The sequence below is a fragment of the Colletotrichum orchidophilum genome, assembly GCF_001831195.1.
Source record: "Colletotrichum orchidophilum strain IMI 309357 chromosome Unknown Scaffold_78.1, whole genome shotgun sequence".
Taxonomy (NCBI): Eukaryota; Fungi; Ascomycota; class Sordariomycetes; order Glomerellales; family Glomerellaceae; genus Colletotrichum; species Colletotrichum orchidophilum.
This window is the reverse complement of record NW_019173034.1, coordinates 220,239-234,509: the sequence shown is the minus strand read 5'-3', so window position 1 is coordinate 234,509 and position 14,271 is coordinate 220,239. Positions and strand designations below refer to the sequence as shown.

The 14,271-nt window shown below is 52.7% G+C and overlaps 5 protein-coding genes across 5 annotated transcripts; 2 read left to right on the top strand and 3 right to left on the bottom strand.

Moving 5' to 3' along the window:
• Positions 1-1,848: 1,848 nt before the first annotated feature.
• Positions 1,849-3,471, top strand: CORC01_08956 (glycolipid 2-alpha-mannosyltransferase; the record flags this gene model as incomplete). Its single annotated transcript, XM_022620586.1, has 3 exons — positions 1,849-2,372; positions 2,442-2,880; positions 3,163-3,471. 3 exons carry the CDS (start codon positions 1,849-1,851, stop codon positions 3,469-3,471), a joined length of 1,272 nt encoding a protein of 423 aa, XP_022472976.1.
• A 251-nt stretch (positions 3,472-3,722) lies between these two features.
• CORC01_08955 (EXS family protein) lies at positions 3,723-4,993 on the bottom strand (the record flags this gene model as incomplete). The annotated part of the gene is made up of 2 exons (XM_022620585.1): positions 3,723-4,852; positions 4,903-4,993. 2 exons carry the CDS (start codon positions 4,991-4,993, stop codon positions 3,723-3,725), a joined length of 1,221 nt encoding a protein of 406 aa, XP_022472975.1.
• A 1,839-nt stretch (positions 4,994-6,832) lies between these two features.
• Positions 6,833-8,827, bottom strand: CORC01_08954 (uncharacterized protein; the record flags this gene model as incomplete). Its single annotated transcript, XM_022620584.1, has 2 exons — positions 6,833-8,512; positions 8,564-8,827. The coding sequence occupies 2 exons, from the start codon at positions 8,825-8,827 to the stop codon at positions 6,833-6,835; spliced, it is 1,944 nt and encodes a 647-aa protein (XP_022472974.1).
• A 787-nt stretch (positions 8,828-9,614) lies between these two features.
• On the bottom strand, positions 9,615-9,786 carry CORC01_08953 (uncharacterized protein; the record flags this gene model as incomplete). Its single annotated transcript, XM_022620583.1, has 2 exons — positions 9,615-9,650; positions 9,703-9,786. The coding sequence occupies 2 exons, from the start codon at positions 9,784-9,786 to the stop codon at positions 9,615-9,617; spliced, it is 120 nt and encodes a 39-aa protein (XP_022472973.1).
• Positions 9,787-10,622: 836 nt separating this feature from the next.
• CORC01_08952 (calcium-transporting P-type ATPase) lies at positions 10,623-13,967 on the top strand (the record flags this gene model as incomplete). The annotated part of the gene is made up of 4 exons (XM_022620582.1): positions 10,623-10,787; positions 10,846-12,019; positions 12,078-13,376; positions 13,429-13,967. The coding sequence occupies 4 exons, from the start codon at positions 10,623-10,625 to the stop codon at positions 13,965-13,967; spliced, it is 3,177 nt and encodes a 1,058-aa protein (XP_022472972.1).
• Positions 13,968-14,271: the final 304 nt, after the last annotated feature.

Genomic DNA, 14,271 nt, shown 5'->3' with positions numbered 1-14,271 from the left:
GGCTCAAGCTGGATGGTCTCAGTCGACTGCTTGGACAGAGGGATCTCGGCCTCCCCCGCCGACCTCGCCGAGCTTTGCAACCGTGTGAGGATAAAACCATGAGCCTGCCAAGATAACCGCGTGGGGCTTCGTTAGTGACGAGCCGGTTTTCCCGGGACCAGGCGATCTTGGAGATCTTCCGCTGACCTTCTGAGACATGGGGATTGAATCATTGTCGACCAGTCAGCGCCATGAGCCTGACTTATTAGCCCTGGTCTCGACATGCTGGTCTACAGTCAGCGAGAGACCTCCAGAACTCGGCCGTTGGAGCTTGGAAGAGCCGTTTTGAAAGGCTGGGATTTGAATGCATCCGGCGTAAGAAAATGCACATGGCCTGACAAAATCGCTGATTCGGTGGGTATTCCCGCGTCATTCAACCGCAAACGGTACGAGATATTGCGAACCCCTCATTCTGTAAGATATGGCTGGCGGCTGCCCCCCTGTGTGACGTTTTCTCTGGAATCCGTCTTGGGCGCCAGACTCGCTCTTCCAACTCCGCGAGATGCAGTTGTCTTATCTTTTGCAGCTCAATGACCAGGATTTTCCGCCTTTCGCACTGGAGACACGGCTGTTCCGGTGCCATACTCCAAAGACCTTGACCACATAAGTAGGTCCATCCGTGATTATCACCAACCAATGCGTGAGCCTCTCTAGTGGTATTCAGAGCCAAATTCTTCGCTGAAGAAGTGCAAGCGCCAGCTATTACCCCTCGGAGCAAAGCCTTCATGGAGAAAACATTGAGGCTAAAGGTGAGAACACTTGGCGGGTTCTACCATCGGCAAGGTGGCGCATCAATTCTCTCTAGCAGACGTGCTTGGTGGCGGCCCGCTGTTGGGTGGTTTCTCTTCGACGATGCACAAGATGGCAAAACAAGCGACAGGCGGTGCCCCAGATCTGCGGCTGCAAGTCAATCCATCTGAACCAAGGGCGTGTTGAAGAAGAGCACAATCCGTCCCTGTTGTGCAAAGGCGAAGTTGGAGAGACATTTCCGAGGTGGAGATGTCTAACCCACGTCGGTCCAGACCTGGCTAATCGGCCGAGTTTACTAGGACGGCTTTGTGACAGACGAAGGTGAGAAAAGAGGTCTTGCTTGACCATACGAGCTTATACGCACGGAGAGAGAAAAAGGATCGACTGTTGTGTATTAGACTTCGATGCCTGGACTGACATCGGAGGCCGCTCGCTGTCTTGATCTGGTCAGCAGGATGGTGGGAGGTTTGCAACAAATGATGCTGATACGACCTCCTTTTTCGACCCCAATCTAAACCCTTGATCCTCATGCAGGTTCGTGCGAAGGGCTGACATTTCGCAGCTAGCTCAAGCACTGGCCCGTCCCGGCGTGTGGGAGCCAATGCCGTCCCATCTTTCGTCTCGAGCTAATAGTCAAGGGGTTGTTCTCCCATGCTGGTTCTCCCTGAACAGCACCAGCGGTCTACTATAGTAGGCGGCGCATGGGCGCCAATCCAGAATCCAGCGCAGGACCTGAATTTGCTTGTCTTTGGCGCACGTCAGCTCTAGCAGCTGGCTTCGTTAGATTCAGCTCGAACAAGCAATTATTAGCTTGTGTTGGTTGAGGTCAATGCTGTAGAAGGTAGCGGGTTATAGCCTAGCATTCCGTGTTGCGCCGCGGTTTCGTCAATAGCGTAGTTGAATGTCTTATTCCTCAAGCCCAGCTGCTTGAACCACTCGCCCGGAGCTAGGCCTACTGAGTTACGTCGCAAACCTTTCTTCCTGCATTCCTCCTGTATCTTTCTATCTTCCTCGTTTTGATTTTGAAGGAAACGGCTCATGTAGACGTCGATCAGTGCGATGATCCGCCGATATGTGAGTCCGCGGCGACGGCCGACGCGTTTCCGACTCCCCAGCTGGCTTTGGCTGCTTCTCGCTGTGGGCGTGATGGAGTCAGTAATCCATCGTAGAACGTTCTTTGCGCCACGACCGTCCGACGAGCATGATGAGCCTTTTTACACGTCTTGTCGTGAACCAGATGTGACCGGCAAGCGCGAGAATGGAGTTCTAGTGATGCTGGCCAAGAACTCCGAGCTCAGGGAAGCAAACCATACAGTTGCCTCGCTAGAAAAGCACTTCAACCGGTGGTTCCACTACCCAATCGTCTTCCTCAACAACGAGCCATTCGACGACCGTTTCATCGAGGCTTTGAATAGTACGGCAAGCGGAGGGGCGACGTTTGAAGTGATTCCGCAGGAAGACTGGACATATCCCGAGTGGATCAACCAGACAGCTGCGAAGAGCAGCATTGCGGAACAAGGGGCGCGGGGCACCATGCATGCCGGCGAAGAAGGTTACCACCACATGTGCCGTTTCTATTCGGGGTCAGTCATAGTTCTTTAACGTTCAGCTTAAGCTTCTTGAGGGCCGTATACTAACTTCAAGACCGGCAGGAACTTCTACCAGCTCGAAGCCCTCCGAAAATACAAATGGTACTGGAGACTGGAGCCCGATGTCGATTTCCTCTGCTCTATGACATACGATCCTTTTGCGGAGATGGCCCGGCACAAGAAGGTATACGGCTTCACAATTTCCTTGTGGGAAGAATGGGACACGGTGCCTTCACTCTTTCGAAACACGGCCGAGTTCAAGGAGGCGTTCGATCTGGCGTCGTCGGCATTGTGGAAGGCTATGATGGAGCCATCGTGGCTCCCGTACCCGCTGCGGTCGCTCATGAGCCTGCTGCCACACCGTGATCAATCCGGTGACGCCTGGAGCGGCTGCCATTATTGGAGCAATTTTGAAATAGCGGATCTCGACTTCTTCCGGGGAAATCAGTATCAGGCTTTCTTCAAGGCGCTTGATGATACAGGAGGTTTCTATTTTGAAAGGGTGAGTGGATCCTCGATCGTCTTTTCATCTTGTTATGATGTGATGGGCAAAGAGTTGGACTTTGCAAAGCCGTCCAGGAGATGAAGAGGTTGAAGCATGTCGTTGGAGAAATTGGAATGACAGGAAAACCAAGCGTTGCCGTACTTCTCCACGTCAGCTTCGACGTTCCTTCCTCCCAGCTGCCGAGTCGCTTCTCGTCCAACCACCCAATCTTCACCCCCTGTGCCAAAACCCCTGGCAGCCTGGAGCAGATCACTAACCAGGATTTGGTGTTGCATTCAGTGGGGTGACGCCGCTGTACACTCGCTGGCCGTCGGCATGCTTCTCAACGCCGACAAAGTGCATCATTTTGAGGATTTCGGCTACAGGCACGACGAGCTGTTCCAATGCCCGGCCAATGCGCCAGGCGGACAGTTACCTGGGTCTCAGGCGCTCGGAAACGCGTCATCATTTTCGACACCAATTGATGGAGGGATCGGGTGCCGATGCGAATGTGATGGCAGGGTGAGGAGGAATCATAACGGATACTGCCTCAACAAGCTGAAAGAACCAAACACTACGCAGCGCCCGTGGTTTTCTTGGGCATTGTGATGTTGGTTAGAATGGTTGGGTATTCGCGCCCATGTAAAGACACATAGAAGTATACCCCATGTTTTGATAGAGAACATAATCCATGTTTGGGAAAGGCTCGTTAGAAGTATGATTCAGTAGAGTAGAAATCTAAGCCCAGGTCAAAATATCATGTTCAGATCGACTCCCGTCTAGACCAATAACTCCGAGCACCCATAGTTACACACGTACATTACAAGGCCTCTATCTCATCGAGGAAGCTCGCGCAGCTCCTAGTCTTCATCAGAGTCGTACTTGCCTTGGTAGTCTCCAAGCAAGATGTCGTCCACCGCAAGCCCCGACGTGTTGTTCCTCAGCCACTCTGTCTCAATCCGGAAGAATATCCACACCCATCGTCGGAATACCTCCATAGACTGCAACAAGAAGATGGAACTCTCAAAGTCCGTGAACTTGTCCAAATGAGCGTTCAACTTGAGCGACCAAGAACACCGCAGCATCAAGTCCATCACAATGACACTGTAGTAGATAACGGGCTGCTGGAAAACAAGCCGCCGACGGAGCCCGAACGGGTGTTCCGGATTGTTGCGCTGGCGCGCCGATGAGAACAACGTCAGGTCCCAATCCTTGGCAACATCCCAATACCACGAGTAAAGGGAGTTGACCAGCACTGCCACCAGCCATGCTCTGTTCAAACCAGGCGCTGGCTGATCAGCCGGAACGCTTCGTTGCAGTGCACTGAAGATGATGACGGGAAAGGCCGTGGCGTATTTGGTGGCGTTGGCCAGATGCTGTCCGCCCCAACCGACTGACTCCTTGTAAGGCGCTCTTCGGACTCGGAAATACTCAATGATGCACTGCCTGAACCGTATCGCGAACGGAACTGCCATGATGAGCGGCACTATCACTGTTCCACCGCAGTTCCGGTCCGGTCGCGCGGTCGAAGCCCCGGACGGCGTGAAGAACATGCACAGCACAACGTAGAGATCTCCCAAGATCTTGGAATAGCTCGTCAACACATCGGCGAGCAAAATATCTCCGAATTTTCCATCCTTGGCTTCTGCTATACCTCCGATGCTCACGCGGCGTAGCGTAGCGAGGAATCGCGATCGCCCGCCTTGCGAAAAGTTGCGAATCGGAACGAAGAACAGGGCCGCAAGGGCGACCAGGAAGGTCATCGGTAACCAGTCATATTCGATGACGAGGGCGGGGGTTCGACGGGAAAAGAGCCAGAAGGTCGAAATCGAGAGTAAGAAAACCGTCGAAAGTACGGTTGCAAGGCGGTAAGTCGAGAGGTGATGCGCCGGTTGTGTCGGGGAGGATCGTGAGGGATATCGAATCAAGGCCGGTACATCGATCTTGACTTTGTGTAGGTAGTGGAGGTTAACACCCCAGCCCCAGACAGCTATGCTATAGTCAGCATGTCATTTCAATTCACGCGCAATCGCTACCTACCAAGGACAATGATACACCCTATGCGATAGGGTAGGGGGAAGGTCAAGCTAAACGAGTCGAGCTGCGACTCAACGTTCGGATCACCATCCATAGCTGTTAGTAGAGGGAGAAAGAGGCATCGAGGAAGGGAAAGGAGAGGCAGACTCTACGGAGCCAAATTGAAGGGCAAATGAGTGACGAGAATACAAAGAAGATTCGTAAGAATGAAAATCTGAGTCGTTCAAGACGTGTATCGCAAGGCCTCAAGGTCGGCTTGGAGCAGAGGATAGTTTGTCCCGAGCAGCATGGTACCTTACCTACCTTAGGATGTAAATTGTCCTGTTCGCCTTATCGTTATCAGTCGAGTGGTCTGTGCATAACGGGACCTTTATGTACCACTGCCGCGGCTGCAATGACGTCTAGGGTACTGAGGTAATACTCAGGTAACTGGGTCGAGTTGCAATCTAATTTCGAAGTTACGCGCCAAAGTTTGACAAAGTCCCTTCTGGCCACTTCATGGAGCCATCGGAGCTTCGAGTCGTCCCTCTGTCGTGTGTGAACCAAAAGGCCTTCCGATTACAACTGAAGGTGATGGCTGAAGTTGAGAGCATGGTCCTTGGTGGGCAAAGGTTAAATCACCACTGGATCTAATATGCTACACCCTCAATAGACAACACTCAACGTGGGTCGAGGTTTCAGGCCCGACTCATTTTGACCTGGGAGACAGCGATGGAAGAATACACTTCGTGCATTGTGATCCCCAAGATGTATTTCGCTATGAAATATCATCACTTTCTCGTACGCTGAGTTGCTGAGCCCGATACAGCCGGGGCAAATCAGTTACAGCCCTTCGCTACTCAAATCTTGAATTAAATTCAGTAGATAGAATCACGCTTTGTTGTCATCATAACCCTCATTAAGCTTTGGATCTAAAAGGTGCCAGAGGTTGTATGGATGGCTGATTTCTTTTGGCAATCACTAATATCACTATTCCCCGGGATAGGTAGAGGCGGTACTGGTTCAAAGAAGTGGGCGCTGTCCAACTTTCCAAGCTCACTTACTTTCGGCGTGGCTGACGACCTTTAGTCGTATTCAGAGCTGCTGACCATAGACCGTAAGTCTGGTCTACAAGAAGCCGAAAACTCATCTGAGTCAGGCGCACTTTGACATGTTCTACTACATATATACAAAATCTGTTTCTGACTCGTCTAGAACCACCAAACAAACGATGAGAGTTGCCCGTTATGGACTGATTAATACATATTTATCTATGTAGCGGTCAATCTCAAATTCCGCTCTTCGCAACTACGCTATCCGAAATTGTAATGTACAAGGCGTTTGGACATAACGCGACAACCCCGACGACGAGCAAATCCACCTACTCATTGCAGCTGGGTTGCACAAGTCCGCGACGAAGTACAACATATCCGTAAACTAGTAGGGATTATACAGCCTTGAGTGGTGGACACCCTCAAACCATTAGGCTGTTCGAGGCAGAGAAATCGCAAAGCTTAGATGCAATCACAGTCTTTGTCACCACTCACGCAAAAGTTTGAAATGAAGAAATGTCTAGCTTCATTGACAATGGGGAACAGCTAACTAGGTACTGAGGTATCCTTACAGGCCCGCCATGGCCTCGATCAAAACAAGCTATACTAGCACTCCAGTTGAAAAAAAAAAAAAGGCAGAAAAAACGACATTAAGCCACTCCAACGACGAAGATGCGGCTCGGGTACCCAAATCATGCTTTTCCCACCCTCCCAGGCCGCAACTGCATCTGGTATCTCTCCAGCATCCTAATTTACTCCAAACGCCACTTGGCTGAGTGCCATTTCCAGGACCGACCCCAAACGTAGTCCAACAGAGAGAGAAAGAACGGTTACTTTACATGCCAAGCCTCCAATAGCTATGCATCAATCGAGTGGTCTTCGTCAAAGCAAGCAGTGATCGTCTATGCCTCCACAGCAACAGCCGGGGCACTCACGGCTGCGGGCTCGGGTTGGTTTAGCTCCTCCTCCTCGGCAATCTCGCCACCTGCCTCGCGCTCTGCCCAGGCTCCCCAAAGGCCACGCTTGGCGCGGACTCTGATGGGAGCGCCGAGGGTCTCGCCCTGCTCTACCTTGATCGCGTCCTTCGTAGCCAAGACGAGACATTCGAAGAACATCTTGGTAGCATCTGCTTTCGTCGTTCTCTTCTCGGGAAGGAGGTCCTGGAAGACCACGGCCTTCTTCTTGCGCTGGTCGGCGTCGTGCTCGGCCTCGGGGCCAAAAATATCTCTCAGTACGTGGACAGCATGCTTGGTACCCATGGAGACAGGGCCACTGTCCTGGGGATGAACTGCAGGAGCAGTTGTCTCATCAAAGTTGGGCATAGGGCTTCCTTCACGTGAAACGGGTCTGCCGGTGTTGTCGTCGTCTCCTCCAAAATTGATGCCCTCTTCGTCAGCTGGAATCTCAAGGATAGTGCCATCTGCTGCTATGCTTTGATTGCCTAGACCGGCATCCTCGACAGCAAATGCATCGTCTTCTTCGACATTCAGGCGAGGCGACTTGGATGTGGCACCGTTGTCACTCTCCACATCAGCGATGCCGCTGTCCCGCTTCCTCTTCAACTCGTTGGATCGGCTGACAGCTTCAAGCGAGAGCATACCTCTCAGCTCAGGTGCCCAATTGGCACTGCGGCCATCGAGCATGATGTTGGAAACGAAGCCGCCACTCTTTTGCATTTCCATCAGAGCGAGGACGAACGGATCCCTAGGCAAGAACGATTGAGCTCTGAGAATGTTGGCATGGTTAGCCTGTTGGTCTTTGATGTGGGTGCTTGAAAGCATCGTCTGCTCGTCTGGCAGCAGAATCTTCCTCTTCTTCGCTCGTTGAGGATGACGAATGACTGTATGCTCCTCTTCCTCATCTGGTTCATAGAGATCCGTATGCTGAATGCGGGAATATTCCTCTTCAACCTCTCTCGCGAACTCAGGGTCGATCTCTGAAAGTGGCGATTCAGAGATGCGGCCACGCGGCATGTCCAAAGGACCACCAGAAAGACCCGGAACAACAGATTGATCGCCGATGGGGAACTGGAACTCGTTGTCGTCACCCATTTGAATATCGCCCTCTTCATCAGCGATACGAACGGTATCGTCGCCAAAGTCAAGGTTCAGACCCAGTGAGGGTTCACGCTCGGTCTGGTCCTTGCCTCGCGGCATGATATCGAGCTCGCTGAACATGTCGTCCTCGACTGAGCGAGCCAGAGGCGCATCTCTTCCCATTTCGATAGTCGTATCCATGCGAGTGGGTCGCTCATCGATGTCCATGCCAAAATCGAGTTCGAGGTCGAGATCCTCCATAGGTGCGAGCTCCAGTTCGTCATCGAGAGTGTCCACCTGGTTTAAAAATTGGCTGTTGTTGAAATCCTCCTGCAGGTTGATGTCACGGTTGCTAACGCGCCCCTTGCGGCCAACTGGCGTAGCTGTGACATCGTCCATTTGCGACAAGAGCCAAGCCGCATCGGGAGGCGGAGGAAGATCCAGGTTGTCTAGTGGAGTAATCTTGTCAGGCAGCAGCAGCGCTTCGCGGTTGTTAACGTAGAGGTTGGCGACTGCCATATCGTGGTTATCACTTGAACGGAACGCCTACACAAGTTAGTCAAACGCGTCAAAAACCCAAGTGGGGAGCAAGCGCACCATTTTGATCTTCATCGAGGCCTCATTGCAGTCTTCCAAGAGATAACGGGCTTTGCGATTGTAGATTCTGACAACACCAAGCAGCAACTGGCCACTTAGACGAAGGGCCATCGGGGCCTGGCCGGGTGTAATGATAGCCTCTACACTGTCCGGCAGGTTGGACTGCAAGATGTGCGTCTTTGAAAGCTTGCGCTCAATGTTGGCCGACAACCAAACGCGGGCCAGCGGCCCGCTCTTCTGGAGGAGCGTCTCCGAATAGAACATGGCGGCTACGGCGAATCGTAACGCGAGTCGTTAATGCGAGAGACAAGAAGCAAGAGCTACTGCTCGTAAGGTATATATGCAGCGACGCGCGCCGGGGTGGGAGGGGTGGTTGCGGAAGCTCTCGTAAACACGAAAGCGCGTTGTTATGGGGAATCGGGTCGCGTTGGGGATGTAGCGGTCGGGAGGAAGTCTAACACGCGCAGAGTACGATGCGCGGTGACATGAAGCAAGTCGTAACGATCGCGAAGGGCCGAAGAGTAACTTGCAGCGATAGCAATAGTAGCAAGAGCGCGATGAGCAGCGATGAGGGAGATGAAGGAAGCGAGCAGGAGGGGGGAGTCAAGGTGTGGTGGTCTTCTCTGTCGGCGCCGTGCCAGTGGACGCAAATTGACGGGGCTGGGATTGGGCAGGGATTGGTCCGCGCAGAATTTGGTGGCACCAGCCACATCACGTGAGACCGTTGCTCCGCTCTTGGATCATCAACTCGCTGACCCGGCGACCATCCCGGAAGCGGCGGGTCGGAGGTATTTTCTCATACTGTGGCGGTGTGAACAGTACATGGCAAGGATGCCAACTTCGTATGTATTATCTAAGCATTTTCAGGTACGAGGTCCGGAGCTTTCCCAACTCGGAAGCTGTAAGTCGAAGCAGGCACCATGCATAGTGATTACCACTCCAGGTGCCGCAGAGGATGCAGCCCAAGTTCCGAATCAAGTACCTCCTGCAACATTATATCCTTTATCTTGTTCATCTCACACGCATCACGCAGTCAAGTGCGGCAAACACTTCAGCTGCAGCAATGAGTTGTCGTGAGTTGAGGAATCTCGAGGCGAGGAGTTCCCACTGCTAAAGCCTACTGGTCCGCTTGGAGACACACATGAGACGAAACCAAATTTTAGTAGTGTAAGCCTCCGAGATATTATTGGAGGCCCTGTATCTCCAATTTGAATCCCGAACATGATCACTATGACTTGGGACCTGGAGGCCCCGACTAATTTGGACTAATTTTGGCTTATAAAAATTACGGCTTCAAAAGACAAGTGTCGGTGTCACTTTGCGTCGTTGCAGCCTGGACACAGTGTATACCTAACATTTCCACGACCTTGATGGTGACCATTCCCCCTCGTTTTTCCGTTGCTTCCGCGTTGAGCCGCCAGATACGGATACCAGCAATGAGATATCCTAGCATTGACACCAATAGCGAGGCTAGGATCATTCATTTGTAATGGTATGGCTTGGACAAATTTACGTGGCAATCATGAGACATGTAACTGATATCGTGCATGCCCATGTCTGACGCCTGACCAGTGACCACGACACTGGATTGCTTGCAGCGGCATGCTCCAGCAACGGTCCACTGGGATGTGCGGAGCGGCGAGACTGCTCCCGAGTCCTCGTTCCAGGGCCCCCTGTACAACAGCCACGGACCCGCCAAACTAAGAGTCGCGTCGGCACGCCGCACGCCCTGTCCCTGGGACCAGATTTGGCTATGCATCTGCTATCCCAGCCGAAGGCACACGTTTTCTGATCTTTTCCCACGACATCCGCTTGTCTACACCCCGTCACCAGCTTCCGCGAAACTATGTCTTCGGACCAAGCTCCCCGCAATTGATACCTTGGCGATAAAGGACCTTACATCCTCCGAAAACGAACGTGCCCTGAGATCCGACGACATATCCTTTAGCCTCGGCGCATGCCTCCTTTTCGCCTCCTCCACTGACAGATGATCGGCGTTGGGCGTTCAACAACTAATCCAAGGTCGTGACCGAGTTATTCTGCCTCGCCATACGCAGGTATGCAGTGGCCGTGGCATAAAAGGAAGGACTCCAACGATGGCGAAGCTTTGTTGCCTCTGACGGCCAAGAGGCCGAGCATCAATGGTTTGACCATGGAACCTGTGGAGACGGAATCAACGCGGCCCAGGCCAGGCCACAATCGAACTACGTCGGCGCAGTCAAGGGTAATACTCTCCTTATCCCTCCATATCTTCAGGATTGAGCTCATGTATATTTGTGTAGAGCATCGCCGACCAGTTCTCCTCGATGAGTTCGACAGAAGCCGCCAGCCGTCTTCAAACGTCCCTTACCCACGGTCTCTCACCAGCAGAAGCCATGAACCGACTCAGCGACTACGGACCGAACGAGATACCCCACGAACCCCCCGAACCGCTGTGGCTTCGGTTCATCAAACAATTTCAGGAACCGCTTATCTTGCTGTTGCTTGTGTCGGCCGGAGCATCCTTATTTTTAGGCAATATGGATGACGCAGTCAGCATCACGGTCGCCGTGACAATCGTCGTCTCAGTCGGCTTTGTGCAAGAATACCGCTCAGAAAAGTCAATAGAGGCTCTTAGCCATTTAGTTCCTGCTCACGCCCATCTGGTCCGTTCAGCTGCCAGCAAGACACCCGGCAGCGCCCGAACTCCCACCTGGCCCCCACAGGGACCTATGGACGGCACAGAGTCGGTCGGATCTACTACGCCTGGGGAAGAAATGCTGGAAGCAACCTCATCAAAGGTCATGGCTTCGCAGCTTGTGCCAGGAGACTTGGTTTACTTCACCACGGGCGATCGTATTCCGGCGGATATTCGGGTCACCAAGGCAGCAGATCTCACGATTGACGAGTCAAACCTCACAGGAGAAAACGAGCCAGTGCGGATCACTGCTGAAGTGAAAGCGCGAAGTCTCTTGTCCCCGGCATATGGCGCAGACACGCTTCAGCTTCCGAGTCCATCCGCCTTGTCCGACAACCGTGATGCGGGTGGGAGTGGCGAGAACAACATTGCCTGGATGGGCACACTCGTGAGATCCGGTCACGGCCAAGGGATTGTCTTTGCAACGGGTGGGCAAACCAACTTCGGAACAATTGCGACCAGCGTGTCTGGGACAGAAAGTCCTCGTTCACCTCTCCAACTCTCAATGGACGATCTAGGCTCTCAGCTCAGCAAAGCTTCGTTCGTTGTTATCGGACTAATCTCTCTAGTCGGATGGCTTCAGGGAAAGAAACTGTTGGAAATCTTCACCATTTCAATCTCTCTTGCTGTTGCAGCTATTCCGGAAGGTCTACCAATTATCGTGACGGTCACCCTAGCTCTTGGTGTCCATAGAATGGCTCGCCACAATGCTATCGTGCGCAGAATGCCCAAGGTAGAGACTCTGGGTTCGGTAAATGTCGTTTGCACCGACAAGACAGGTATGAGGGCGAAAGCATTGATTGGCGATCAAACTCGGTATTTACTGACATGCCCCAGGAACTCTTACCATGAACCACATGACAACCGCTAAGATGTGGTATTTTGGTGCCAATGGCGCCATTGATGTTGAATCTGATGATGAAGCGACGGAAACCAAGCCAGACCCCGCCACTTTGCGTATCCTACGGATTGGAAACATTGCGAACAATGGCCGTTTGGCACAGCAGTACACCGAGAACGGTGCGGCCGCTAGGGCCGTCCTATCATCAACGCAAGGAGCAGACTTCACTTCAACTTACACACGATGGTGTGGCCAACCTACGGACGTCGCTATGCTCGATCTGCTTGACAGATTCAAGGAGCATGACGTTCGCGAGTCTATCGGTGCGCGTCTGACGGAGACCCCCTTCAGTTCTGAGCGTAAATGGATGGGCGTCACCATTGGAACCCACGATAAGGAGTTTGCCTACATGAAAGGATCCATCGACCGAATTCTCGAAGCTTGCGACACCTATCTCACCCGCGACGGCCGAGAGATCGTCCTCGACTCCACGCGTCGTGAGGAGGCACTGCAAGCTGCCGAGACTATGGCGTCGAGGGGCCTCCGCGTACTTGCATTCGCCAGCGGTGCGGTTTCGAGACATAGGGGCAGAACGGCACTGGCGCCGACCAGTCGTACCAATACTCCCCAACCCGTCGACGAGACATATAGGGGCCTGACATTTGCTGGCCTGGTCGGCATGAGCGATCCCCCAAGACCTGGAGTTGGCAAGTCAATTAGGAGACTTTTGCGCGGAGGTGTCAGAGTTGTCATGATAACAGGAGACGCCGAGACGACCGCCGTGGCAATCGGGAGACAGCTTGGCATGCCGATTGCAAAGCCCATCGAATACGCCTCTAATCAAGCCGCAGTCCGACCAGTCTTGAGGGGTGAGGATGTTGATGTCATGTCAGAAGAGGAGCTTTCCCATGCCATTCAGCACACTACCATATTTGCCCGCACGAACCCGGACCATAAGCTAAAGATTATTCGGGCTTTCCAGGCCAGGGGCGATATTGTGGCCATGACTGGAGATGGTGTCAACGATGCTCCGGCACTGAAAAGGGCAGATATTGGCATTTCGATGGGCTTACACGGGACTGATGTGGCCAAGGAGGCTGCCGATATGATTCTGACGGACGACGATTTCTCAACGATACTTCGAGCGATCGAAGAGGGCAAGGGAATCTTCAACAATATCCAGAATTTTTTGACGTTCCAGCTGAGTACAAGCGCAGCTGGCTTGTCTCTCGTACTAATCTGCACAATCCTCGGCTTCAAATCGCCACTGAATGCCATGCAGATCCTCTGGATCAGTGAGTCCATCTGTTCCCAGGGAAGTTTCTATCCAAACTAACGACTTCACAGACATCATCATGGATGGCCCACCCGCTCAGTCGCTTGGCGTAGAAACCGTTGACGCCGACGTAATGAACCGGCCCCCACGGAAGCGGAACGACGCAGTCCTCACGAGGGCTCTGCTCTACAGGGTCATGACCTCGGCATTCATCATCATGGCGGGCACGATGCTCGTCTATAGACGTGAGATGCTGGCCGATGGCGAGGTTAACCGCCGCGATACGACCATGACCTTTACTTGCTTTGTATTATTTGATATGTTCAACGCATTGGCCTGCCGATCCGAATCAAAGTCGATTCTGCGAGGCGAAGTTGGGCTCTTTTCAAACACCTTGTTCAACTGGGCGGTCTCACTCAGCATTGCGGGCCAATTACTTGTCATTTACTTCCCTTGGCTCCAGGAGGTTTTCCAAACAGAGGCATTGGGCTTGTTCGATTTGTTAGGACTTCTGATGCTTTGTAGCACGGTGTTTTGGGCGGATGAGGTTAGAAAATACTGGAAATATGCCAGACGGCGCATGGGCGGCAGTTACAGTCAGGCAGTGTAGAACGGGAAGCATCACTCATGTGAGGTACGGGGGAGTCGTACCGGTCAACGGCCTTAGCATATATGTAAATCTCTGAATACGGTAAATAGTTTAACGGCCTTTCCAAAATCCAATCGTAAACCCCCTCCTTGCTTTCGTCCGATGCTCTGAATAGGACAGTTTTGCAGATCAGCCCAAACTTTGTTCCTCCCTTGCGCCCACACCTTGACCTCGCTTATCGGTGAGCCTTGCTCACCGAAACTCCTACCTTGCACTTCGGGCCAGCTAACACCTCGACCTCGGCCTCAACCCTCACGGCACAGAC